Genomic DNA, 26,392 nt, shown 5'->3' with positions numbered 1-26,392 from the left:
CAACCCAAGAGTCAGCATCATATTTAATGAAAAACCACTGAGAGCATCCTCCTTAGAGTCAGGTACAAAACAAGGCTATCTACCTTTACCATTGTTGTCTAACTTTGTTCTGCAGGTATTCACTAATCCATTTAAACTGAAGAAAGAGATCTGAAAATCTGGAAGAGATATTTGCGAATGAGATGATTTGAAGACTTACGATAACTGAAGAAAAGTATGTCAAACACCAAAGAAACTAAGACGGCCAGTATAAAATATACCTACCAAAATCAATGGCCTTATGTTGTACACTAAAACAAAAACAATGTTGCATGTCATTTTAAAAAAATAAGTAGGTTTCATATTCCCAACAACAGCCAGTTAGAAGATACAACACTCCATCTGTACTAACAAAAAACAAAGAAAAACAATAAAATAAAAAGAAAAATCTTTGAAATATCTAGAAATAAGCTGAACAAAACATGTGCAATACAAATGGTGAAAGCTTTAAAACACTTTCAAGAAATACAAAATAAAAGACTCCAGCAAATGGAATATGCAGCATTCCTGGATAAAAAACTTAAAGATATCAACTGTCCCTGTTAATCTATAAACTTAACATGATCAATAAAAACTTTATTCCAGCTATACAAGTTATTCTAACATTCATGAAGAAAAATAACCAAGAATTGCTTGCAAAATTCTGAAAAATAAGATTAACAAGGGATGACTCACCTTATCAGATATTAAGTATTTTATAAACTTACAATTATTAAAACAGTAGGGTTCTGTGCATGGACAGAGAAAAAGATTAATAAAGATACAAATGCCCAGAAAGAGAACTCAAATACACATGGGAACTTAAATACATATCAGAAATCAATATATGATAAAGGTGGCATTTCAAATTAGTGAAGAAAGAATAGATTATTCATTAAAGGGTACTGGGGAAAATTAAACATTTCAGAAAAAAATAGATCCATAGCTCACACTTAACATCAGAATGAATTCCAGAGGGATCAAAGATTTAAGCACACGTGCACATACACACACAGAGGCGAAACCATAAAGGTCTAGAAGAAAAACAAAGAAAATTATTTTATAATACTAGAGTAAGGAATGCCTTCCTATATATGATCTAATATCTAGAAAATATTTAGTTAAAACTGATTAATTTTTTAATTAAAAAAATTAAAAATCGATAATGATAGCTTCTGCAACACAAAAAAGCTAGATGGCCAACTGGGAAAAATATCTGCAATCTTATCCCAAGTAGGCAAAGGGCTCATTTCCCTAACATTAAAGAGCTTCTACAAATGAGTAGAAAAATCTGACATGCTAATAAGAAAAACAGGTAAAGGATATCAACAGAGTTCTAAAAAAATATATAAATGATCCTTCCAAATATGGAAAGATGTTCAACCTCACTCAGTGAAATGCAAAGTAAAGCTACACTGAGATATTAATTTTCACCTGTCAATCTGGCATAGATCCAGGTGTTTGATAATTTACTGCACTGAAGAAACGTGTAGGGAAACAGGCACTCTGACACATAGCTTACAAGAACGTATTTCCCAATAGAGAAGATCTGGCAATATCCAATTAAAACTTACAAATACACACTTAAAATAATTTATCCTACCTATATTCTCATATATGCTTGAATAGACAAACTATTATTTGTAAGAGTACTCTAACCTTAACATTGGCTAATAGGGGAGATGGGATAAACACGTCAAGGTAAAGCCACACAATGAAGCAGCTCCTTACTATAGGGTAATCGAAAGAAATAAAATGTAGAAATGTACACTGTATATTAATCATCTGTGTTATAAGTGAAAGAAAAAAGGTATGCATGTGTATGTATGCATACGTATGTTTTATACTTGCTTATTTTAAAAAAGAGAAAGACTCAAAGCAAAGGTCAACAGGAAAGAAAAACTAAGATTAAAGAATTCAGGATATATCTAATATCCAAATAGTAAGAGTTTTAGAAGAGAACAGAGAGAATGGAACAGGGAAGAAAATTTTTGAAGGAATGTAAAAAAATTTTCCAGAACTGAAAGACTAAAGCTCGAAAGGTCCTATCAAGTACCCAACACAATGAATGAAAAATACCCACATCAAGACATTTCTATGAAATTTCAGGGTACCAACAATGAAGATCTTAAAAAACACACAAAGAATTAGGAATCAGGACAGCAGCCTCTAAGCCTAGGAATTAGAAGTCAGTTAGGGCAATGCTTTAAAAATTCTAGGGAAAAAAATATTTCCTCAAATTCTATACACACCCTTAAAGGTATCTTTAGACATGTAAGGTCTCATGCAATTTACCTCCCATGGACCTCTTTCTCAGGAAGCTACTTGGCGACATTTCTACCAAATGATGGGGTAATCCAAGAAAAAAGACAATATGGAAGCCAGGAAGCAGCAAAGGGAATTTCCAGAACAAGAAAGAAGGGAAATCACAGGCTGACACTTGAGCAGCAGCCCCGGTGACCAACTAGCCTAGACCTGACTAAGACATGACAGCGGAGGGCTCAGGAGGAAGATCTCCAGGTAAAAAAGAAATAACAATTATCTAACAGGTCTGACTTTGTGGAAACCTGTATTACGAGGCTATGGAAAGTGTGGGAAGAACTGGACAGCAACAGCAAATAGAAAACCAAACAAAAAAATACAAGGCAATTATTAAATCCAGAAAAAAAATTGTATAAGAAAGAAAAAATAACCACATTATACCTACAGCTCAGCAGGAAATAATATTACATAGTCATAGTAACATAAAACATCAAATACTGATTTTACCAAAAATTATGATGTAACAATTACGGGAGAATTGGTAAAATGGTAGTGATGAGAAGAATTTGGATTTCAGAGTGTGACATCCTGACATACAATGAAGTTTTCCTTTTACTGATCTTGAATAAAAGTCACCAGTGAAACAGTCTCATCTCCTCTGAGATAGGAAATGTGTTAACTATAAATAACTGGTTTCTCAGCCAGAGCATAATTTGAAACCACGAGAGACGACAGAAAACTCTGCAGTTCCCTAACAGCAGTATGGAAAGACCACAAAAGTGAGAAATAGGCCCAACCCGTTACTTGACAGATCTACTTGCCTTAGATCTAAGGCAAATCATTTAACCTCTACAGTCTTAATTTAAGCATCTACTAAAAGGAGATAATTATCCTGGTCAGCTTACAGAATTGGTAAATGAAAGACTGGACAGAATAGAAGTTAAGAACATATGCTGTGAAAGACAGTCAGGCCTATGTGAGACTCACCTTTTCCATTTACTAATTCAGCTTGTACAGGTTATTTTGTTTTTCTTCTCTAAGCAATGGCCATAATTTATAGAAAGAAGTACATCTGTACCATTATTCACTATGTGTTTGCATATAACTGAAAAAAGTTTTACAAAATAATATATGTAACATGCAAAGAATAGAAATGGAATAGGACCATCCATTAACACAGATACACACAGATTTGTGGTGGACCACTGATTTCATGAATCAGTCATGATCTATACTTTAAAAAACACTCCCTAAGTTACAGGTTACAGTTTCATCATCATAAAATTCCTTCACTGGTAAAACATAAAACAGAACCTACTTAAAAAAATCCATAGGCTATTTCATAGAAGTTACTTCTATGAAACTTAATATAATGCCTAACACTTAAAATTAGTGCTTACCATGTGCAGGATCCATTGTAAACGTTTCACCCATATTAACTGATTTAATCCTAATAAAGCAGGTACTATTATCATTAATATTCATTCTTACTTACAGATGAAGAAACCGAGGTACAGAGGTTAAATAAACTTGCCTATCATCACACAGCTAGTGTATGGCAGAGCTGGGATTCAAACTCAAGAACTGTGGCTCAGAAGATTGTGCTCTTAACTGCAAATTGCTGCATAACCTTTACAGTGGAAAATATGGGATTAAAGCTGGCAGGTATAGGGTCTGAATTGTAAGGTGTCATCTACAGTAACCAAATGAGACTCAGTTCAGCAAACATGCCCCCACGGGCCATGTGTGATTCCACCAAGGGTCACTCACTGTCTAACAAAGATATGAGTCAAGGGGATGAGATCAAAGAAGATGAACAGTGATTTTTGCTAGAAAAAGGAATGACAATTACACAGCTTTCAAGGAACAACAATTTCCTTTACTACTCACAGAAGTCCTTTGAGGGGCCCCCAACCTTCTTCTATAGACCAGGACCCTAACGTTCAAAAAGGTCAGAAACTTGCCCTACCCAGCCTGGTCTCAGACTCAGGTCTCTGATTCTATCCTGGAAGCCACTTCCACTTCAATCAGTGACTGATTCAAGGAGAGAAGTGGGCTGGGCTGAGGCCCAGAACAAACTGGCACTGCAACTTAACTGTTTCCCTGACCTCTTTTTCCTAACTCCACTCCCAGCCACAGGCCTTCCACTCCCATCTAACTGGTTGGACACCCAGCCCCACTCTTCTTCCCACGGTCTCCATGGATCCCTTCCTTTTCAAGGGTAATCCTATTACTCAGTTTCAGTATCCTTTCATCTTCAGCCTCTTGCATCATCAATCAGCTCCCCTCTTTCTCTTGTATTTTCAACCTTCTCTACCTTTTAACATAATTAAGTCTCCCCGATCTAACAAGGATCCCATGCAAAGCAAGACATCTTCCAGAATCTACTTTCCTCTTAACTCTATGTTAACCAGACATTCCTGAGAATTCCCTGTATCTAAGTTTCATTACTTTCCTTTGGCAATTTTACCTATTTCAAGAAATTTTATGGCTAGAAAACCCCAAAATAATAAAACGGTAAATAAACTTAAAGAGCAAAAGAAAGAACAAATAGAAACCATCTCTAGTACCTGAAGGAGGGAAAGTTTCCGGAGTGGTTGCTGCGGTGCTGGCATTCCCTTCCCAAAGTTCTGTCCTGGCATCTATGAACTGCTGATCGGGAAGCCATGTTCCATTTGGTGAAACTGTAGTGACTACAGAATTGGTGCTTACTGTTCTTGTGGTCCCATTGTCAGAGTCTGAAGAATTAACAGTGGTTACATAGGTGGGTCCCAGAGTTAGATTTAGGCTGAATGTTGGTGCCACAGAAGGAGAAGTTACTGAAGAAGTAGGATTTGAAGTTGTGGTCTCTTCTTTAGGTGATTCTGCTGTAGATACTTTAATAGATCTTGTAACACCTACTGAAGGTGAAACTACAAACACCAAAAAAAAAGAGAAAACATTGAACAAAGAATTTGATAGCTCAAAAGTTATGAGGCACAAAGGCAGCAAGCCCTTACTACACTCTCAAACACTCGGAGACCAAAGACCACACACACACACACACACACACACACGCGCGCGCGCATACACGTGTTTTTATTTAATGTTGACCCTCTCTCTCCACTTCCAAAGGACTACTGTTTAAGGGAGGGAGAAACTGAATTCTCTACTTAATTTCTCAGAGTCAATATACAGGAATCTCAAGTAGCAACAAATTCTTTTTTCCTTTCTTTCACTTTCCAGGAATGAACACATAATCTCTTTATTTAAAGTAGTATGTGGTGGGGAGGGTATAGCTCAGTGGCAGTGTGCATGTTTGGCATGCATGAGATCCCAGGTTCAATTCCCAGAACCTCCATTAAAGAATAAATATATAAACCTAATTCTCTCTCCCTCAAAAACAAACAACAAACAAAGGAGTATGTGGTATACAGAACAATCCTCAGCATATGAAATGACTCAGGGATTTCCAAAGACACCTATTTTACCACCGATTTTAGTAAAACTTTAGTATTTTCTCTTTCTTTTATACCACTAAGGCCTTCATATTTGGGTCACTAAATTTAAAATAGAAATTCTATTCCAAATACTAGTCCTATTAAATGGCAATTTACCTATAGTAGTGTTGTTGGCACCAACATGTATCAGACCACTGCCAAGCAGAACAAGAAGGAACCAGATATCCATGTTGACCTGGAAAATAGAGAGTCATGTTAGGTAAGGGTCCCATAATACTATGCCCAAACTACTCATCAAAGGAGCAAAATCTTTCTAGCTGTGATCCTGTGTACACACAGGATCAATCGATCTTTTGGCACACTTCCCCAGGAATCCAATTAATTAATTGAATCTTTACACAAATATAAGTAAGACTTAATAACACTTTTTAGAGCAGTGATTCTCAACCTTGGCTATACTTTAGAATCACGCAAAGAACTTTAAAAAGCCCCTGTGCCAGACTACATCTCTGGGGGTGCAGCAATCCTTTTAGAAGCTCCCCAAGTAATTGCTATGTGCAGCTTTAGTGGCTTCAGAATGACAAGTATGGAGAAGGTAGCTGATTGCATCAATGTAATGCTCTCCAACGCAGAAATTATACAGGTGTTCTCAATCTTTATTTTGCTTCAAACCGTATCAGAGGACCGTGGCACATTCCCGCTGGTATTAGTGGCTCATTCATCCATTCAGATGTCTGTACCCTTTACTAAGCTAGGTACTAGGGAAACAGTCAGGCAGCAAAATACTCAGACTCACAACCTAGAGGTAATTCAATACAGTAGTGATTCTCCAACGGAATCAGGACATGCCTCCCCAAGAGGCACAGGAGAATCTCCGAGGGAGGATGGAAAAATAAACATCCCAGGAATTTGCCTCTGGTACCAGCAACCATACCTAGCAGAGACCTGGGTTCAGCCGGTGGCCTTCCCATGGTACAGCCATACAAGATCTGACCAGTTCCCTAGTGACCATAATCTAAAATTGGGAAAGCATACAGTTCCCTCCATAAGGGTTAGGAAACAGACTGGAACGCTGATTACTGTGTGTGTATGTGTGTCTATTCTTGATAAATCAACAGGAAATGGTTTTGGGAAAAATTACTATGTATTTGGGGGAAGAAGGTTAGACCACCACCTCATTTCTTATACCAAAATAAAATCCAGATGGGGTGAAGAATTAAATGCTTAGAAACACGTTTTAAAAGGGAAAAAATGAATATATGAGCTCAGGGTGAGGAAGGATTTTCCAAAGATAAAGGTAATGTAAAACATCACAAGGAATAAATCACAAAGGTAAAAACGGATTATCTAACAATAAAAAAAAAAAATTGACACTACTAAGTCAATCATAAACAACGTTAATGACAGGAAGACAATCTTGTCAGGATGTTAGTTCTTCCCAGTCTGGTTTTGTTGCCATCTCAATCAAAATCCTACCAAGCTAGTTTGTGGATATCAACAAACTGGTTCTAAAGTTTATATACAGATGCAAAAGACTGAGAACAGCCAACTCAACACTTGACAGAGCAGAGGAAAGTTGGAGGATTACTATAAAAGCAAACAGTAATATAAGAAAGCAATAGTAAATAAGATAGTGTGGTACTGGGTAAAGAACAAACAGGTCACTGGGACCAAGAAAGAGAGCCCACATACAGAACTCTCATAAATTTGACCAATTTATCTTTGACAAAGGAGCAAAGGCAACACAATGGAACAAAGACAGTCTTTTCAACAAATGGTGCTGGGATGGTTTGGCACACACATACACACACACACAAAATCTAGACACAGACCTTACACTCCTCACAAAAATTAACTCAAAAGGAATCACAGACCTAAATGTAAATGCAAAACTGTAAGGCTCCTGGAAGCTGACACAGAAGTAAATGTAGATGACCTTGGTATGGTGATGACTTTTTAGATATAGCACCAAAGGCGGAGCCTTTAAAAAAATAATCAATAAGCTGTACTTCATTAAAATGGAAAACTGCTCTGCAAAAGGCAATGTCAAAAGGAGAAGACAAGCCACAGACTGCGAGAAAATATTTGCAAAAGACATATCAGTTAAAGGATTGCTGTCCAAAATAAAGAACTCTTAAAACTCAACAACAACAACAACGACAACAAAAGTATCGACCCAATTAAAAAACGGTCAAAAGACCTAAACAGACACCTCAAACAAGATACACAGATGGCACCGGAAACTGAAACAACATTGTAAACTGACTATAACACAATAAAAAAGAATTTTTTAAAAAGATATACAGATGGCATATAAGCATATGCAAAGATGCTCAGCAACATATGTCATTAGGAAACCGCAAATTGAAACAATGGGACACCACTATACATTTATCAGAATGGCCAAAATCCAAAACACTAATAACACCAAATCCTGGTGAGGATGTGGAGCAACAGAAACTCTTACTTACTGTGGGAATGCAAAATGGCACAGCCACCTTGGAAGGCAGTTTGGTGGTTTCTTACAAAAGTAAACACACTCTTACCATATGATCCTAGCAATTGCACTCCGTGGTATTTACCCAAGAGAGTTGAAAACTTAATGTCCACACAAAAACCTGCTTTATTCATAACCGCCAACACTTGGAAGCAACCAACACGTTCTTCAGTTAGTGAATGGATAAATACAGTACATCTAGACCATGGAATATTACTCAGTACGAAAAGGAAATGATCTATCAAGCTATTAAGGGACATGGGGTAAACTTAAATGCATATTACTAAGTGAAAGAAGCCAATATGAACATGCCACCTACTGTATGATTCCAACTATATAACATTCTTGAAAAGGCAAGACTATGGAGACAGTAAAATCATCAGTGGTTGCTGGGTTAGGGAGGAGAGCAAAATGAAAAGGTGAAGCACAGAGACTTTAAGGGCAGTGAAGCTATTCTGTATGGTAATACAATGGTGGATACATGTCATTAAACATCTTTCCAAACCCACAGAATGTATAATGCGAGAAGCAATCCCTAATGTAAACTATGGACTTCGGGTGATAAGATGTCAATATAGGTTCATCGACTGTAATAAATGTGCAGGATGTCAGCAGTGGGGGACGTGTGTGTGTAGAAGCAGGGAATATTTGGGAATTTTCTATACTTTCTGCTCAATTGTGCTGTGAACTGAAAACTGCTCTAAAAAATAAAGTCTACTCTTTTTTTAAAAAGGCACTGAACTGGGAAAATTGTAACAAGTAAGACAAAGGATTAAAACAAGAACTCTTATCTTATAAATAATATAACTTTAAGATTCTAACTTTGAAAAATGTGAAGAACCTAAATAGGTATTTTACAGAAGAGGAAAACAGCTAAGAAAATATACGAAAAAGTGTTGACCATCCCCACTAACCAAAGGAATATAATAAGAGAACATTTTTACTTACTTTCCAAATTAGAAAAGATGAATGACATGAAATATTGAAGCTGGCAAGAGTCTCATGAAAAGAACTCAAATGCTGGTGGGAAGGCCTATTAGCCTATAATAACAAACTCCTTTCCAGAAAGATTACACTAGAATCTTAAAGGTGTCCACATTGTTCTCTGATCCATTTCTAAGTTACTATTCTTGAATAAATGTAAATAATCTGAAACTCAGATTAAAATGATATACAGATATTCACTAAGTGGAAAACAGAAACAATCCAAATATCCAACAGTGGGGAAAAAAGGGGAAAGTTGCTAATTAGTATCATGCTGCTATTCAAGATGATAACTGTTGCTGTTTGATACGCTACATTCAAAGAATTTAAGAAAATACAACAAACCCTTCATTTTTAAGCTTAAAAATAAAAGCCAGATCAAAACCGAATCTACCATTTGATCTCAGCTAAAGTTATACATGTATATATGCATATGAATGTATAGGCATGAAAGTAAGACCGGAAGGAAAAACCTACAAACATTTTGGCACAGTACTTTCTGATTTTTATTTTCTTTATATTGTACTTATAAGATTTTTCAGATAAAGAGCATCTTTTTATAAATAAAAATAATAAGAGTTAAAAAGAAAACAGATTTCACTACACAGAATGAATATAAGAAGCAAAACTAAAAGAAGGAAAGTGCAGAAGAAAGAGAAGCAAAAGATACAAGGGAAAAGAACAAATGCATAGCAGGTGCCAAGTTGGAGAGGACTTGCATGCAGAAACTAGGGAGAGGTAGGTCAGAATTTAAGATCCATGTCACTAACAAGATATATCCATAGATCACAACCAGGAAAACCGTAGTGAAGATCTCATTCTTCCCAGAGAATATGAAGACCCTCAGGTAAATTCCTGTGACTTCCTGACCGCCTGACTAACCTTCAGCCACACCCATGCTTTACTTCTCCTCTTCTGGTATCCACGTCTTCTATTCTGAGTATCCAAATCTGTCAGGATACAGGCTTCCTCAGTCCCCAAGGATGCCATATGCAAACCATTCTTCCTGGAGTCTGCTCTAACAGCCATTGTTCCTGAGGGCTTTTTCTGGTACTCACTTGTCTCTGACGACACTGCAATGTGGCTCACAGTTTTCTTCCCACCCCAAAGTCCTAATATTCTACTGGAAGACTGTTCAACATCCCCAGAGATGACAGTCACCACAATTCACATCCAGACAAGCCTCTGAGTTCCCTGACTTACTCAATTCCAACCACCTTATCCCTCCACTCCTTGGGGGCTGGTCATGGCAATGGCTGCCCTCTAGGTTTTGTCAGCACCAGGAAAAGTTCTCCCACTGAACCCCACCTTCCCGCTCTGCAGCCGACACCCTTACCCTCACAGTTCTCACTCTATTATGTCTACTGCATCTGTTCTCTGAACTCCTCCAGGCTTTGTGTCTCTTGAACCTCCCTTGAACGTTCTTTCCAGTATCTCATCCAGTCTTTATTTCCCTTCCTACACAACCAAGAAAACTTGGTGTCAGTTCACTCCCTTGCTAATATCCTAAATTCTTTAGCTACGTTTTTCTTCTGTTACACCTACATGGGGAAAATAACCCCAAATCTTGAACTAATCCAACTGTCAGCCCTACACTTGGACTGCCAAATGCTCCTTAAGAAAATCAAACAACCCACAAGATTGATACCACTATTTCTGCCTCAGTGGAACTCTGAACACTTTCTGTAATCTTTCTGTATTTCCCTACTCATTCCCCCCCCCCCCCAATCCTCCACAGCAATGATTTCAGAGAACCTCCTCTCCTCTCCAGACATCTCCTCTCACATCCTTGGCTACTGGTCTTACCTTCACCTTAGAGAAAACAAAAGCCACCGGACCGGCACAGCCTTAACTCACAGTCACCTTGTTTACAAATTTCCTCCTTCTCTGCAATTCCTCCCACGAATCTCAGTCCCCTAGGAACCTTGTCCTATAGATCCCCTACGACCGTCTCCTAGATTTAACTCCTCCCTTTCATAACAGCATTTAAACACAATTAAGAATTTCTCAAAGAAAAGAAGAATCCTTTTCAATCTACTTCAGTCCTCCAGCTAGCATTCTCTCTACTCCAATTCACAGCCAAATTTCTAGAAGGAGTTGTCTCCATGGCAATCTGGCTTCTTTTTCACCATTCCACTAGAACAACTACCTCCATATTTTAAAAGAATGAGCTCTTTAAAAGTATTTCCAACTCACTCACAAAGGTCTAATTTCCCTGATACATAAAGGGCTCCTTTTTTTTTTTAACATTTTTACAGCCGTTAATTAAAGATTAAGAGATGGCAAAAGAGATGAAACAGACAATTTATAGAAAACCAAATAGTCATCTTAAATAAAAGATGCTCAACTTCACTCATGATCAGAGAAAGCCAAATTAAAGCTATACTGGGGTATCATTTTTCACCTATCACACAGGCAAATATAAAAATCTTTAACAACACCACATTGGCAAGGGTTTGTGTGAACAAGCACTCTCATACGATCTGTAGATATTTATCTCAATTATTAAAGTACCAACCCCTTGACACAATTCTACTTGAGAACTTTACAGATACACTTTAAAAGTGACTTATGTACAAGATTACTCAGTGCAGCACTGTTTGCAATACAAAAAGACCAAAAAAAAAAAAAACAAAAAAAAACAAACAACAAACCTAAATGTTTATCAATGGGAGAGGGAGACATAATTAAATAAATTATGGCATATTCATGAATAGAATACTATGCAGCTGTTAAACAGAATGAGGAGGCTCTTTAGACATCTTTTTCTTTCTTATATGTTATTTTTGATAGGGTAACAGTGCCCTAAGTAAGGACAGAATTATGTATTTCAGGAAAGCCAAATAATAAAAAAAACTCGAGCTTATACATTTTTCCATTTTTTCAAAAACACTTGTGAATCGTAACGTAAGCCTTTGGTATGTGAGTATAGAATAACTGAGCAGGGAGGCGTTGGGAGATGAGTCATGAAGGTCTGGGTAGTTCTCTAATTTATTGGTCACAAAGGCACACACACTGTGTTCTTTCTCCTACCCCACCACACCCAAAGGGCTAATATGCAGTTCTTTTTTCATTACAAAGATATTTCTTACTTAAAAAAATGTGTTTCCACTGCACATACATTAGGGTACTCAATCAGGGCAGTTTAACATTCAGATAACAGAAGAAAACCAAGATGTCATTAGCAATTCTTAAAAGCCTTAGGACAAACAACAAAGGAAGTTCTGAGAAATCACAATTATTGTTTTCCTGATATTTGAGTGTCTAAGAACATTTCCTAAACGTTTGTAAAATTCAAATTCAGCATCAGAGATCTGAGATATTCTCCAGGGAATCATGAGGAGGGTCTGAATTTTGAAGCGGGGACGTGGGTGGTAGGCAGTGCTCATTAACTGTTAAATCACTCACAACTGCTGTCCCATCTCAAAGCCCAGCCTGCACTGTGTTTTGTATCGCCTCCTCTCACTTAATCCTCCCCAACCCTATGATGCTAATATTGGTGTTACCACAATTTACCATGCTGCTTACCTTGTGGGATAGGGAGTCTCTCTTGAACCACAGAAACCTTGGATGTTAAATTTATAAACAATCAATTATACATGCTTACACACATTTCAGGGGTGAATTATTTGAAATATGTATCCTGCACCCAAGATGAAGGAACCATCAGAGCCATACTACACATCTGTTACGGAAAGTTGTTTTTTTTTTTTTCGCTTCTGGCCAAAGAAAAACACTCCTTGCTCAGACATACACTCCCCATCAATGAACCCTGAGGTCCTAAGAGACATGCCATTTTCACCTAAGAGTAAGGGGAGGAAGAAAGAAAGAAAATTGTGTGCTAGTACTAAGGAGAACACATCCATTCCTCAGTTAGGTGTGGACAAGTAACTAAGTTCTGAACAAGGAGGTAAAAGGAAAAGTATTTTATGAGAGCTCTAGGAAGGTAGTTTAAAAGGGAGGGTGGGCATCTTTTTTCCCTGTCCTGTCTCCAGTAATCTAGAATTTAGATGTGATGATTAGAGCCCCAGGAACAGCCATTAAGACCCTGAAGTGACTTTCAAGATAACAGAACAGAGAGCTAGAAAGAGACTGGGTTCTCTAATGACACTGCTGAACTGCCACACCAGCCCTGCTTACTTTCAGATTTCATATACACAAGAAAGAAATATATTTTCTGATACATGCAACCAACCCTAATCCCGATACAGACAGTTATAATTATAGGGTAAGATGACCAACTCCTAACATTATGACTTGTGATGGATGAGGAAGAGAAATGCTGAGGGTGCTCTGGAAGGAGCTCTTGCCAGGAAGCACAATGCTGCCTACATTTGCTAAAGAAAAAATGTTATAAGGAATCAATATTATGAAGTTTCCACTAGCAAAGGGGAGCTCAGCCAATCTGCACATTCCCCAGAGTTTAGACTCAGGCTCTGACAGCTTCCCTTCAGAGTCCATCTATTCAAAGATACATTAGTACTGATAAAATATGATCAAGGGTCGGGTACATATTTATTCCAATATCTGGCCTTTTCTCTCAGTTAAATCTCACAGCCATCTACAAGAGAGATACTCCTCTTACTCCCATTTTGAAGATAAACTGAGAGATGGTCACATAGCTGGTAGTTGTAGAAGTAGATTTCAAATCCAAGTCTACCTGACTTTTCTTTACATAGTACTATTTGACCTTTCAAAAGCTTAAAGACTATTGAAGGATGTCTCCCAGGTGTGGGAGGAACAAAGAAATGGCAGCTAGGACTGTTAAGCTCTGCCAGGGTCTTCTTCGAGAGCTGTTTAAGCTCTCTGATTCGAGAAAAGGCACCTAGAAGGAGAGTTCAATTCAGTTCCTTCAGCTAATTGCTCAGTCAACATTTTATTATTTATTATTAAGAAGAAAAACTATTTTTACAACTACACCCTTGGTTGCCTGCTATGTGGTAGGCAGGTAGGCACTTGTACTAGGCATTCTATGTACTTTAACCCAATTAATCCCCCCAACCAATTTAGGAGTTAGACATTGTTTTTCCATTCTACAAATGAAGACTCTAAGGATCACAGAGGTTAAGGAATTTGCTCGTGGCCACATACCTATTAAGTGGCTACCAGAACTGAAACTCAGGGCTTTTAAAACTCCAAAGTTCATGATCTTCCTTTCTTGTTTCACCAGACACTGAGAATATACAGACAGATTAGATATGGACTAGATATAGATTACCATCAAGGAGTTCACAAACCAGTAGTGAGGCACAAATGAACTATCCAAACCCTGAAAAATTCACCTGGCATAAGGCTAGTCAGTTAACAGTGAAGTGAGATGCTGGAACTGCAGACCAGAGAAGGAATTTTTAGAAGGGTTACTGCTTGAGATGAGCTTGGGAGGACAAAAAGCAGTTAGCCAAGAGAAGGGTCGAAACAAGAAACAGTTTTTTTAAGCAGAGAGGTCTTTGAAGCTTGAAAAAGCCTATCTGACTCCAGAAATGGCTAAAGAACTAGGTAAGGCATCAAACAGGACCTCAATAAACATCTGCTAAATGAATGTGAAAATGGCAGACATGAAAGATTGAGGTCTGTGAAGATATGTAAAAGAAATGCAGGAGATGAGGCCAGAAGCAGCAGTGAACAGATGACAAAGGGGCCTGTAGGCCACAATAAGAAGTTTTGACTTTCCATTGAATACACTGAGGAACCACAAAAAGCTTTAACACAGGGAGGGTGACCATAACAATCGGGTTTTAAAAACAATGACTGACAGTAGGGTAGACAGTGGTGTGGTCTGAGGTTAGGAGGGTTGCTGATGAAAGCCTTCAGGAGTAATCTAGCCAACAGACCAGGAGGACCTCAGAGCAGGGCTGATAAGTTTACAGGGGCAGAACTGGAGACTTAACAATGAGATGCCAGAGGTAAGGAAGGCCCAGGTATCTGACTTAGAGGAATCTAAATACTGTAAACAGGAGGATGATCACTTTGGGATGTACCACAGGGAAGGTGATGAGCTTAGTTCTGAACACTGAGAATGGCCAGCACTACAGGACATACTGTACCTACATGGGGAAGCGGTGGGGGTGAAGGGTAGGAGAAGGAGCAGAATGGCAGAGAGGCAACGACAGAGCAGCTGCCATGAAAGTCAGGCAGTAAGCCAAAGAATGGAAGAAGGCAGCTGTTAAGACTGACAAAAGCAGCAGTGAGCAAGCCAGGCAGGAGACACGTGACAAGCACAGGAGGCAGGAGTAGGTGGGTGTTGATGAGTAAAAAACTGATACATGCCACCAAGGGAGGGTGGAGCAGGAACAGCACACTGAATCCTTGCCAGTGAGAGAGAAGAATCTGAAAAACTGCTGAAGGGCTTCTGAAGAAGACCTGGAACAAAGAAATCAACTTTCATTATAGGTCTTCTATTGAGAGAAAGTGCAATAAAGGTCCAAAATAAAGGGCAGAGTCTGAAGCTCTCAAGAGAAGCTTGTTTCCATAGATAAACTTAGGTAGACAATGAAGATTACCATTAATGCTGCAAGAAATTGTTAAATTCTATTTTCAAGTTACACCTATTGGGGCCTAGAGAAAAGATGAGATTGGAGGCAAGGAGGTCAATTACATTACTTCATTAAACAAAACAGTTTGGTATAAACATACTGCAGATAAAGACAAAGGACAATATGGAAAAGTATTTGTTCTGCTTAAAGCATACCTTGGAGTAAACTATTGGATATATGAAATCAGAATATAGTACAGGTTATATGCATAAAATAAATTTTAGAAACAAACTAGGGATGAAGCTTGGCCAAGATGGTGGATTAGGAAGACACTAAGCTTACCTCCTCTCGCAGGCACACCAAAATTAGAATTATTTGAAGAGTAACTATTGATGCGAAAGACTGGAATCTAGCAGAAAAGATCTACAGCTAAAGAAATAAAGAAGGAAACCACACAAGATGGGTGTGAGATCCATAAATGAGGACAACTATAATTGCAGAGGTTCACCCCAAGCAGCAAGGGGTCTGAGTCTCACATCGGGCTCCCCAGCCCAGGGGTCCTGCACAGGAAGACAAGCTCCCACATAGTTTGGCTTTGAAGGCCAGGGGCTTACTTACAGGAGGTCCCAGAGGGCTATGGGAAATAACCTCTTAAAAGGTGCACACAAAGTCTCATGCTTCGGGATCCAGGACAGAAGTAGTAATTTGAAAGGAGCCTGGGACAGAGCTACTTGCTCATCTTGGAGAGCCTCCCAGAGAGGCATGAGGCAACTGGAACTCACCCTGGGGACACAGACACTGGTGGCAGCCATTTGGGGGGAGCTTGTTCCACCATATGCACATTGGTGCTAGCAAACATCATTTTGGAATTAGTTGAGAAAAAAAGAGGAAATAATTCCCAACTCGTTCTAAAAGGTGAGTGAAACCTGACACTAAAATAGGACAAAAATGTTACAGGAAAGGAAATTATAAGGCCCACTTCCACTCAATAACAAAGATTGAAATATCCTAAACAAAATATTAACAAGTTGAATTTGGTATATAAAAAAGGTAACCTATGATCAATTTGAGTTTATCCAAGGTGTACAAGGATGTTTTAACATGAAATCTATAAGTATAACTCACCCATATTAAAGAAGATCATATAATCATTTCAATTAATGTAGAAAAACCACTGGATTAAAACACATGAATTCATGATTTTTAAAAAATCTCTCAATTAGGAATTAAAGAAAAACCTCTTAACCTAATAAAAGTTATTTTAAAGCAACAAAACTTTGCAATTACCATCTTCAACGGGGAAACACTGAAAGTATTCCCTTTAACATAAGGATAAGACAAGCTGACCCACTATTCTATTCATAATATATGAGATATGTGTATGTATGACTGACACATTATGCTGTACAGCAGAAATTGACACATTATAAACTGACTATATTTCAATTAAAAAAAAGAAAGAAGAAAAACAGTATGAGAGGTCCCAGCCTTTGCAGTAAGAAAAAGAAATGAGAATCATAAAAATTAGATAAGATTACATATTTTCAGGAAATATTATCATTTACATAGAAAATCCACAAGAACATATAGGCAAATTATTAGGGGAGCTATCAAGGTGACAAGATAAAGGTTTTTATACCCAGTAAAAATAGCCACTGATTTGCACTCAGGAGAGTGCTTGTTAGGTTAAGAGAACAAATCATAATATAAATCATATAAAATTATTATGATAATTTATATTATCATATAAATTATAAATGCTGGTAAGAAGGAATCAGACAGAAAGAAAAGGAAGGTATACAAGAAAAATAAAGAGAACTGGTAGAAAAGTGAGGGAGCTTTTATCTTCAAGATTTTCTGTGAAGTACATAGCAAAATTAAAAGCAAAAAAAAAAGAGGAGATCGTGGGATAAAGTTTTAAGAGTTGATAAGACTAATACTGCTGCTGCAGAAAATGGCTGTAAATGTTGACAGTGGGCAGCCCTAAGGGCCTAGAAAAAAGTGCTCTAAGCAGTGATGTTTTGGAGAAGATACAGAATTAAAGTTTTCTTGTGTCAATGTAACAGAACTATAAGCAACAGGGTTGAGTACTAGCAAGAAAATAGCTGAACTGCTGAACCAGAGTCTAGCCTTGATAGGAGATACTAACGATTAGAAAAAATAAAGGATTTAAGTGACTAAAAACTCAGAAGCTATTGGAGAATATTTTATAGTAGGAACAATAGAGTAAATAAACTGGAAAGCCCTCAAGAGACTAATTTCACCAGAACTGTTTGGAATTCATTGTAACTGATAGGCTGAAGTCCTTGAAAAAAATAAATAGAAGTGGCTAACTCTTACATAGAGTTGATCCTTGGAAAAAATGGGGATTAGGAATGTCAACCCACCATGAAGTTGAAAATCCACATATAACGGATAGTTGGCCTTCCACATCCGTGTTTCCTCACCCTCGGAATTCAACCAACTGTGGATCATGTAGTATTTACTACTGAAAAAAAATCCACATATAAGTGAACCTGCACAGTTCAAACCCATGTTGTCCAAGAACCAACTGTAGTTGTAATTTCCTTGAGATATACGGGTCTCAGTGCCAGTAAAATGTAAATCCTTAACTACTCCCAGTAATGCCACAAGCTGTTTCATTACCATCCCTTCAAATTTCCATGTTTACTTTCCTCCTCTACTCCTGCAGGCAAAACTTAAACTATTTCAGCGCTGATTATCTTCTTTTAAAAAGTTAATTAAGAGGATGTCGGCTGTTTGAAGCAGTCATCAACCTCCTATCCAACTGATTAGACAGAAATTATCTACTGGCCAATTTTATTTACAACTTTAACGTAAACAAACTTTGGCCTACTAATTTGGCAAAAATCAGGCTGCAAGTCACTAATATCTATTATATACTGGTGGACACTGACTTTTGTGGCTATGGCACTAATCAATACTGAATTCTCTCATCTGGGAGGAGGACTGTTCATATATTCAGTGTCTGCAAAGAGCTCCTGCTGAGCTAAACACAGTGCAGTGTGTACTCTACGAAAGAGTCCATGAGACAGGCATGGGGGGTGTGGGGTAGTTTAATTCTTTCACAATGCCTGTGGAGAGTCTGGCAGTGATGAAAGCCTAGAAAATTCATGAAAGGCCTTTTTATAACCAGAGTGAATGTGGAGCACAAAAGCAAAGTCAGATGACCTACTTAAAGCTTTGCTTTTACTGATGCGAATTCATTCTTATTCCAAATTAGTCTCTTTCTAGAAAAAGAAAACCTCACATAATGGCTGGAAAATTAAGAAACGGGGAGTATAACTCTACTAAGTTTCCATCTTTCCCTCTCAAATTTCAGCTCGAGACCTAGGTTCTATGGTCAGAGGCAGAATACATTTCACAAGGCTCTATGAGTATGATCTTGCTTATCTCAGTGTAACAACATGTTCTCTGAGTGCTAGCTATGAAGAAATTTAAATTCTATAATCCATAAATCAGATCAGAAGTTCGGGCTGGTAATATTATAAGAGGAAATAGTTTCCTAACTTCTTCCTGGAAGTTATACAAAGCAAATGGATGGTAAACCTGTCTGGCAAGGTAAGGACAGCCAAAGTTGCTTCAAAGCAGGGAACCACTCATTTGTTAATCTGTTCAGCTAAACTCCTTGTCTTGTGCCAGGTGGGGATGCAAAGGAGAGAGAGGCTCCTGTCCCTGAGGCGCTCACATCTCAAGTGTTTTCTCACCCACCATTCTCATGTTACCCACACATTTCAGGCTAGCCAATAAAACTTATCATCCAGGAGGTAGATGAATATGACTTTTCTTCATTTTGATTCATTTACTCTTTCCTTTCAGTAGAAGAATAAAATGGAAAATCCTTATTCTTCTCTTCTATGATTAATTTCCCATTAAAAACGTGATCTGATCTGTTCTCATTTTGCTGAGTCTACAGGTGTAGAATGTCTACTATACATGCCAAACAGTATAAACTTGTGAAGAACACAAAGAAATCTGACATGGTCTCTCTCTTCATGTGCTCCTTTTATTACTAGTCATCCCACCTCCACATTTGTCCTCTGCTTCTCCTCTCCCTCCATGTTGCTTTGAATGAAGAATTAGGTAAACTTGTCAAAGATCACAGAGCTAGATCTAGAACCTAGATTTGTCAATTTCCAATTCACTAATCTTTCTAAAGGGAAATGAAAGAAAAATGGTGTGGTGGGGTGAAGGTGGCGGTACTGTCCCCCAGAACTCATTGTTATGGTTCTAAGTGAATCCCAATTCTCTCCCCCACCTTTCTCCCTCCCCATTTTTTTTTCTTGCCATTCATTCTTTATACTGGCACTGCTGCTGTTTGAAAGCTTCTGCTCCTGATCCTCTCACATCAGCCAGGTCTCAGCTTAAACAAAACCTGCCCCAGTTAGTTATAATAGGACCATGCTCACTCCCTCCTCACTCCAAATATTCATTACCATAACAGTCTATTCATTGCTTTCAAAAAACTTAATTGCATATGTATTTACCTGTCAATTATAATCAAGACTGTGCTCCATGTGAATCAAAGACCTTGTCTACTTTGCTCACATGACCGACCCAGCACCTAGCAAAGCTTCCCACACATAACAGGTATCCCACGTAATAGACTGAAGTCAACCTACCCCTGCTTAAAAGTAACTCAATCGCTGAAACTGGATTAAAATAATTCCTGATCCCTAGGCAAGCCCAGAAACAAATATAAATCCTCTAAAGGAAGATATCATCCTGGGTCTCATATTATTTCTACAAACAACTTTAAAAATATAACATCTGGTCCATGAGGAAATAACATGAGAATCTATAGAAAACAGACAAGAATGGTACCACAGCATTGAGAATTTCAGCGAAGAGTCAATGCTATTAAAAATGTAATGGTAGAACTCAAAAACACAACACCTCACCAAACAGAAATTTTATAACTGAGAAAATACAACCGATTTCAATAGAAATCTATTAAAAACAAAGATTTCAACAGAAGGATTTAAGAACAGATAAAATACAGCTGAAGAGAGAATTCATGAAATGAAAGATAGGTCAAAAAGAAGTATCCAGAACAAAGTAGAGGGAGGCAAGAGGATCAAAAATACACAAGAGATGAGAGGATATGAACTACAGAGAATATAAGTGAGATGATCTAACCCATATGTAATCTGAGTCCCAGTCAAGAAGAGAGAAATGAAACAGAAGAAATATTTGAAGAGACAAAGGCTAAAATTCTCCAAAACTGACAAAAGACATCAAGCCACAGACTTAAGAAATTTTAGGAACCCCAAGCAGATAAATAAAATGAAGTCTGTGTCTAAATACAACAAAGTAATACTTCTGAAAATAAAAGAATTTTCTTTCTTTAAAAAATTTAAGTATTCAGAAGAAAAAAAAAGAGATACTGTGGCAGACTGCAAAGGTGGCTACAAACATCCCTCCAGTTCCTGGGTGTACACCTTTTATAATGAGACTTCGGTACTCCTCCTACCAAAAGATAACATTTATTTCCCCACCTCTTCAATTTGAGCTGGGCTTATGACTTGCTTGAGTCAATAAAATGCAGTGGGAGGGATGGCATAACTTTGAAGTTGAGGCCTTAAAAGACTTTGCAGCTTCCATTTGGCTCTCTGGGAACCCTGCTGCCATAATGTGAAGAAGCCCTGGCTGACCTCTTTACATAGAGAGCTCCAGCAGAAGTTAACACCAACAGCCAGACATGTGCTTGAGACAATCTCAACTCCAGAATAACCACCAGCTGACTACAGCTGTAGGAATAATTCCAGTCAAGACCACAGAGGAACCAAACAGCAAACCCAGCACAGGCTCTGATTCACAGCACTGAAAACGAATTACAGATCTTACTTGACTTTTGGTGGGGTTATGTCCAGATAAACTTATTTTAAGTTGAAAAAAGCCTAAGCCCAAAATGCATTTAGTAATCTAACCTACCAAACACAATAGCCTAGACTATCTTAAACATGCTTAGAGTGCTTACATTAGCCAACAGTTGAGCAACATTTTATTTTGTAATAAACTGCTCAGTATCTCCTGTAATTTATTGAACTCTATACTGAAAGTGAAAAACAAGAATGGTTTAATGGGAACAGAATGGTTCTAAGTGTATATGTTGTTTATCCTTGTGATTATGTGGCCGACATGGGAGCTATGGCTCGTTGCTGCTGTCCAGCATAACAAGAAAGTATTGTACCATATATTGCTAGTCCAGAGGAAAAAAAAAAATCAAAATTAGAATGGTTTGTATTGAATTTATATCACTTTCACACCATCATAAAATTGAAAAATCATAAGTCAAACCATTATAAGTCGAGGACTATTTGTAGATGGTTGTTGCTTTAAACTACTAAGTTTGGAGATCTTTGGCTTTGCAGCAACAGAAAATAGATATAGAAATATTTTCTTCAAAAAAAATTAAGAGTAAACAGCTGATCATAGTATTTACATATTGTTAACTTTATATCTCAATATTTAAGTTACAAGATATCAAGGAGAAAAGTTAACACCATCCAAAGATTTGTATCTTCTTCTGAGAAAAGGGGTGCTAAGTTTTTGACTGTATGCAGGATAGATGTATCACATGGTGGTGGAAGCACAGCCTTGCTACTGTCTTTATTTGGAGATTAAATATGGCTTAAGAAGTGCATGTGAGTACCAAGTTGACAAGGGATAGACTTGTAAGGTTAATTTTATGTGTCAACTGGCTGGACCATGGTCCCTCGATACTTGGTCAAACATTAGTCTGATGTTTCCATGCAGGTATTTTGGGATGAGATTTACATTTAAACTGGTGGACTTTGAGTAAAGTCTGTCATAATGTGAGAGAGCTATATCTACCCAGCTGAAGGCCTGAACAGAAGAAAAGGCTCATTTCCCTGGAACCAGAGGGAATTTTTCAGCAGACTATCTTCAAACTTCAACTTTCTTGAATCTCCAGCCTGTTGCCCAAACCCCTCAGCAGATTTTGAACTTACCAAGCTGCCATAACTGGGTAAGCTAATTCCTTAAAGTAAATCTTTTTATATATACATGCACACATATCCTACTGGTTCTGTTTCTCTGTAGAAGCCTGACTACTACAGACAGAAGCCAAAAGACAATGGAAAGAATATCTTCAAAGGGCAAAAATAACTGCCAATCTAGAATTCTATACCCAGTAAAAATATCTTTTAAGAATCTTGAGGTGAAATTTAAAAATTTTCTGACCAAAAATAGTGAACAAAATTCAACACTGGCAAAACTATTGTAAGAAATTACTAAAGGATGTTCTTCAAGCAGAAGGAAAATAATCCTCGAAAGATTCAGAAAGAGTGAAGAAAAATGAAAATGGTACTATGTGGGTGGATCTAAATGTACACCAATCATAAAAAACAATAATGTCTTCTGAGGTTTAAAACATATATGATTAAAATACATAACAAAAATAGATATATATGGGGGGTAGATTAAAGAAATTTAAAATGTTCCAAAATCTTTGTATTGTTTAAGAACCAATGTACTAACATACTATTAATATTAATTTAATAGCCTAGATTACTTGTTATAATCTCTAGAGTAACCACTCTAGAAATTATAGATAGAGTCTATAACTTCAAAGATAAGAGGGGAAAAAACTGTAATAGTAATAAAAAAGCCAATTAATCCAAAAAGCAAGAGAGGAGAGAAAAAGGAACCCAGAACAGATGTGTCAAATGGAAAGCAAGGATGGCAAATTTAAATTCAAATATATTAATCACATTAAATTAATTAAAAGCTCCAATTAAAATATGAAATTATATAACCTAATAACATAAAACCCAATTACGTGCTGTTTGCAAGAAACATTTAAAACATAAAGATATAGGAAAGTTGACAATAAAAGAACAGAATAAAATAAACCATGAAAATACTAGGATAACTCTGATATCAATATCTGACAAAGCACGTGCGTGCGCACGCACATACACGCACACAAAGTAACTGCAAAAAAATCTTAAAATTCTAACCAAGAAAATGCAGGATATGTTATAATTATACTACATGACTGAGGAAGGCTTACTTCAGAAATTAAACAACAGTCTACTATCAGGAAACACAGTAATAAAAATCCCCACAAAAATAATTCAAACTATAAAATGCCACATGATTACCCTGATGATTGCCAGAAAAGCTGCTTGTAAAACTCTTGATTTTTAAAAAATGCACTCATTAGACAAAAATATTTATTGAACACTCATTTTGTGCTAGGTTCTAGTCCTGATACTAAAAACGAAACAGTAAGCAAAACCTAACTGAATACCTGCCCTCATGAACCTTACAGTCTAGCAGCAAAAAAGCTGACATTAAACAACTCACCTAACAGATAAATGTGAGAAGAGAATTACAGGACTCTAAGAGCCCATAAGAAAATCTAACCTAGTCAGGGAGCTTGGTAAAGCTCCCTGAGGACTTCTGACTCCTGAACTGGAATATCAAAGATGAATAGGAGTTAAGCAGGCAAGGAGGCTGTGGAACTCTATTCTAGCCAATGGTCTCAGAAATGGTGCAAGGCCTAAAAGAAGCCATTGTGTCTAGAGAACAAAGAGTAAGGGAGAGCATGGCACCAGAGAAGGCTGGAGATGTATGCAGGTCAGGACCACGTAAGGCAGATTTTTCTTTGACCTAAGAGCATTAAGAAGCCTCTGAAGAATAGACGCATGACTTCTGCTTCTACTAGAGGGTGATTTACCTGGCAGGCATTTTGGAATGAACACTCTGGATAGGTATAGAGCACAGAGGTCAGGATGTGGGTATATCAGTTAGGAGGCTAGGTTACTGGCAGAGATATAAAAGTGTTACGAGTAGGGAGATATTTAGGAGGTAAACTGCACAGAATTTGATAAAGAATTTGCTCCTGAGCTGAGGGAAAGGTGTCAAATGCTACTCGTTTCTGATTTACCTAGCTTGTACCATTCAATGAGTCAGAGAATGAAGGAAAAGAATCACACTTGTGAGGGCAACTTCTCAAAAATCCTTAGAAACTAGAAACAAAAGAATCTTTCAGCTGAGAAAATTATCTCAAATAATAGCCAATGACATATTGAAAAGCGAAACACTGAAATCATTAAACCAGGGTAAGAAAAGCATGTTGACTGCCACTACAATGATCTGGTAATGTTCTACAACAGGGGCTGGCACACAGTCTCTGTTGCAACTACTCAACTTTGCTGTTGCACCATAAAAGCAGCCATTGACAATATGTACATAAATGAGCCCAGCGGTACTCCAAAGAAACTTTATGAACATTGAAATTTAAATTTCATATAATATTCACGTATTATTATTCTTTTGAGTTTTTTTCCAACCACTTAAAAATGTAAAGCCCACTTTGAATCTGTATGTCATACAGAAAAAAAACCAAAAACAAAAACAACAAGCAGTGGGCTGAATATAAAAGATGGGCCAGTTTGCTGACCTCTCTTCTAGAAGTTCTAGTTAATGGGGTAAAAAAACAAAATGAGATGTAATTATTGGGGAAACCCCCCAAAACTTATTTGCAGATGCAAGACTGTGTACTTAAGGAAAAAAAGTACATAGGGGAAAGCCTAGTGTACATAAACTAATGTTTATAATATAAAAGTGAAACAGGGACTTCTCAGTTCAGGACAAGATGAAATAAGCCTATTTCACCCTATTTCTCCCACTAATTACAACAACAACAAAAAAAACCCCAGACAAAATTCATGAAGCAATCGACAGAACATTCTAAAAAGAAGAAAAAAGAAGGTAGATTGGTTAGGGACCATGGGACACAAGGACTGATCCAGCAGGAAGTTTCCTATTTTTGGTTTGGTTTGGTTTGGTTTGACTTCTAACATGTTCTGCCCTGAGCTCTGGAGAGGCTCATAACCTGAAAATACCAATGAGCACAAATTAAAAAGTGCCAAGAAAAGACTGCTTTCTCTAGATACAGGACCAGGAAAAGGGTGGCACAGCAAGATGGAAGTATTTTGACGATATCTGTCCTATTCCAAGCAAACAACAAAAAAGTGGCACCCCTCCTTCTCCCACCAGGAACTGTTTCCCAACCCGGCCCTGTATTAATGAGGCAGCACCTCCCCCGCCCCCACCAGGCTGCAGCTTCAGAGAATGTGGGTGGAGCCCTGTCTTCCATTTCCACCCTGGAACAACAAGGTGGAGCTCCAATCCCAGCTCAACTAGAGAATGAGGGAAAGATTATGATAAAGAGGAAGCCAGATAACTGATTCCTCCATAAATATCGATACAAAATCCTAGACATACCTCTCAGTGACCCATGTGTAGGAGTGATCAGAAACACAGCAAAACGTTTCAGTACTAAATACTGTTCTGAAATAACGCCCAGGTTTCAAGTTGGTCTTTTCATAGTTCACAAGTAGGGCAGACCAGAATAGCATAGCAAGACTTTGAAAACTAAACTGACTTTTGAACCACAGGCAACAAAAGTTGGCCAGGGTATGTTCTAAACCCAAACAGGTTGACTGCCTGTTAAATAAAAAGATGTAAATAAGAACCAGAAAAATCAAAATGTCTAGGATGTGATCCAAAATTACTTGTCATACTAGAAACCATGAAAATTTCAACTTGAATGAAGAAAAGGCAATCAACAGATGCCAACACCAAGATAATACAGATTTTAAATTATTTGGAAATGATTTTAAAGCAGATATCCTCAAAATCCTCCAAAAAGAAATTGTAAA

The 26,392-nt window shown here is 37.6% G+C and overlaps 1 protein-coding gene across 2 annotated transcripts in view; it reads right to left on the bottom strand.

Annotated features, from left to right (window-relative positions):
• The window catches only part of PTPRA (protein tyrosine phosphatase receptor type A), a 115,869-nt gene that overhangs the window by 53,093 nt on the left and 36,384 nt on the right, over positions 1 to 26,392 (bottom strand). For both annotated transcript variants that reach the window (XM_031434094.2, XM_031434092.2), the window contains exons 3-4: positions 5,877 to 5,955; positions 4,851 to 5,192 (exon numbers count right to left, since the gene is read on the bottom strand). In XM_031434094.2, coding sequence (XP_031289954.1) covers positions 4,851 to 5,192; positions 5,877 to 5,955 — 421 coding nt within the window. The remainder of the gene's footprint in view (positions 1 to 4,850; positions 5,193 to 5,876; positions 5,956 to 26,392) is intronic.

This window comes from Camelus dromedarius, chromosome 18 (assembly GCF_036321535.1).
Source record: "Camelus dromedarius isolate mCamDro1 chromosome 18, mCamDro1.pat, whole genome shotgun sequence".
Lineage (NCBI taxonomy): Eukaryota > Metazoa > Chordata > Mammalia > Artiodactyla > Camelidae > Camelus > Camelus dromedarius.
This window is presented reverse-complemented; position numbering and strand designations above follow the sequence as displayed.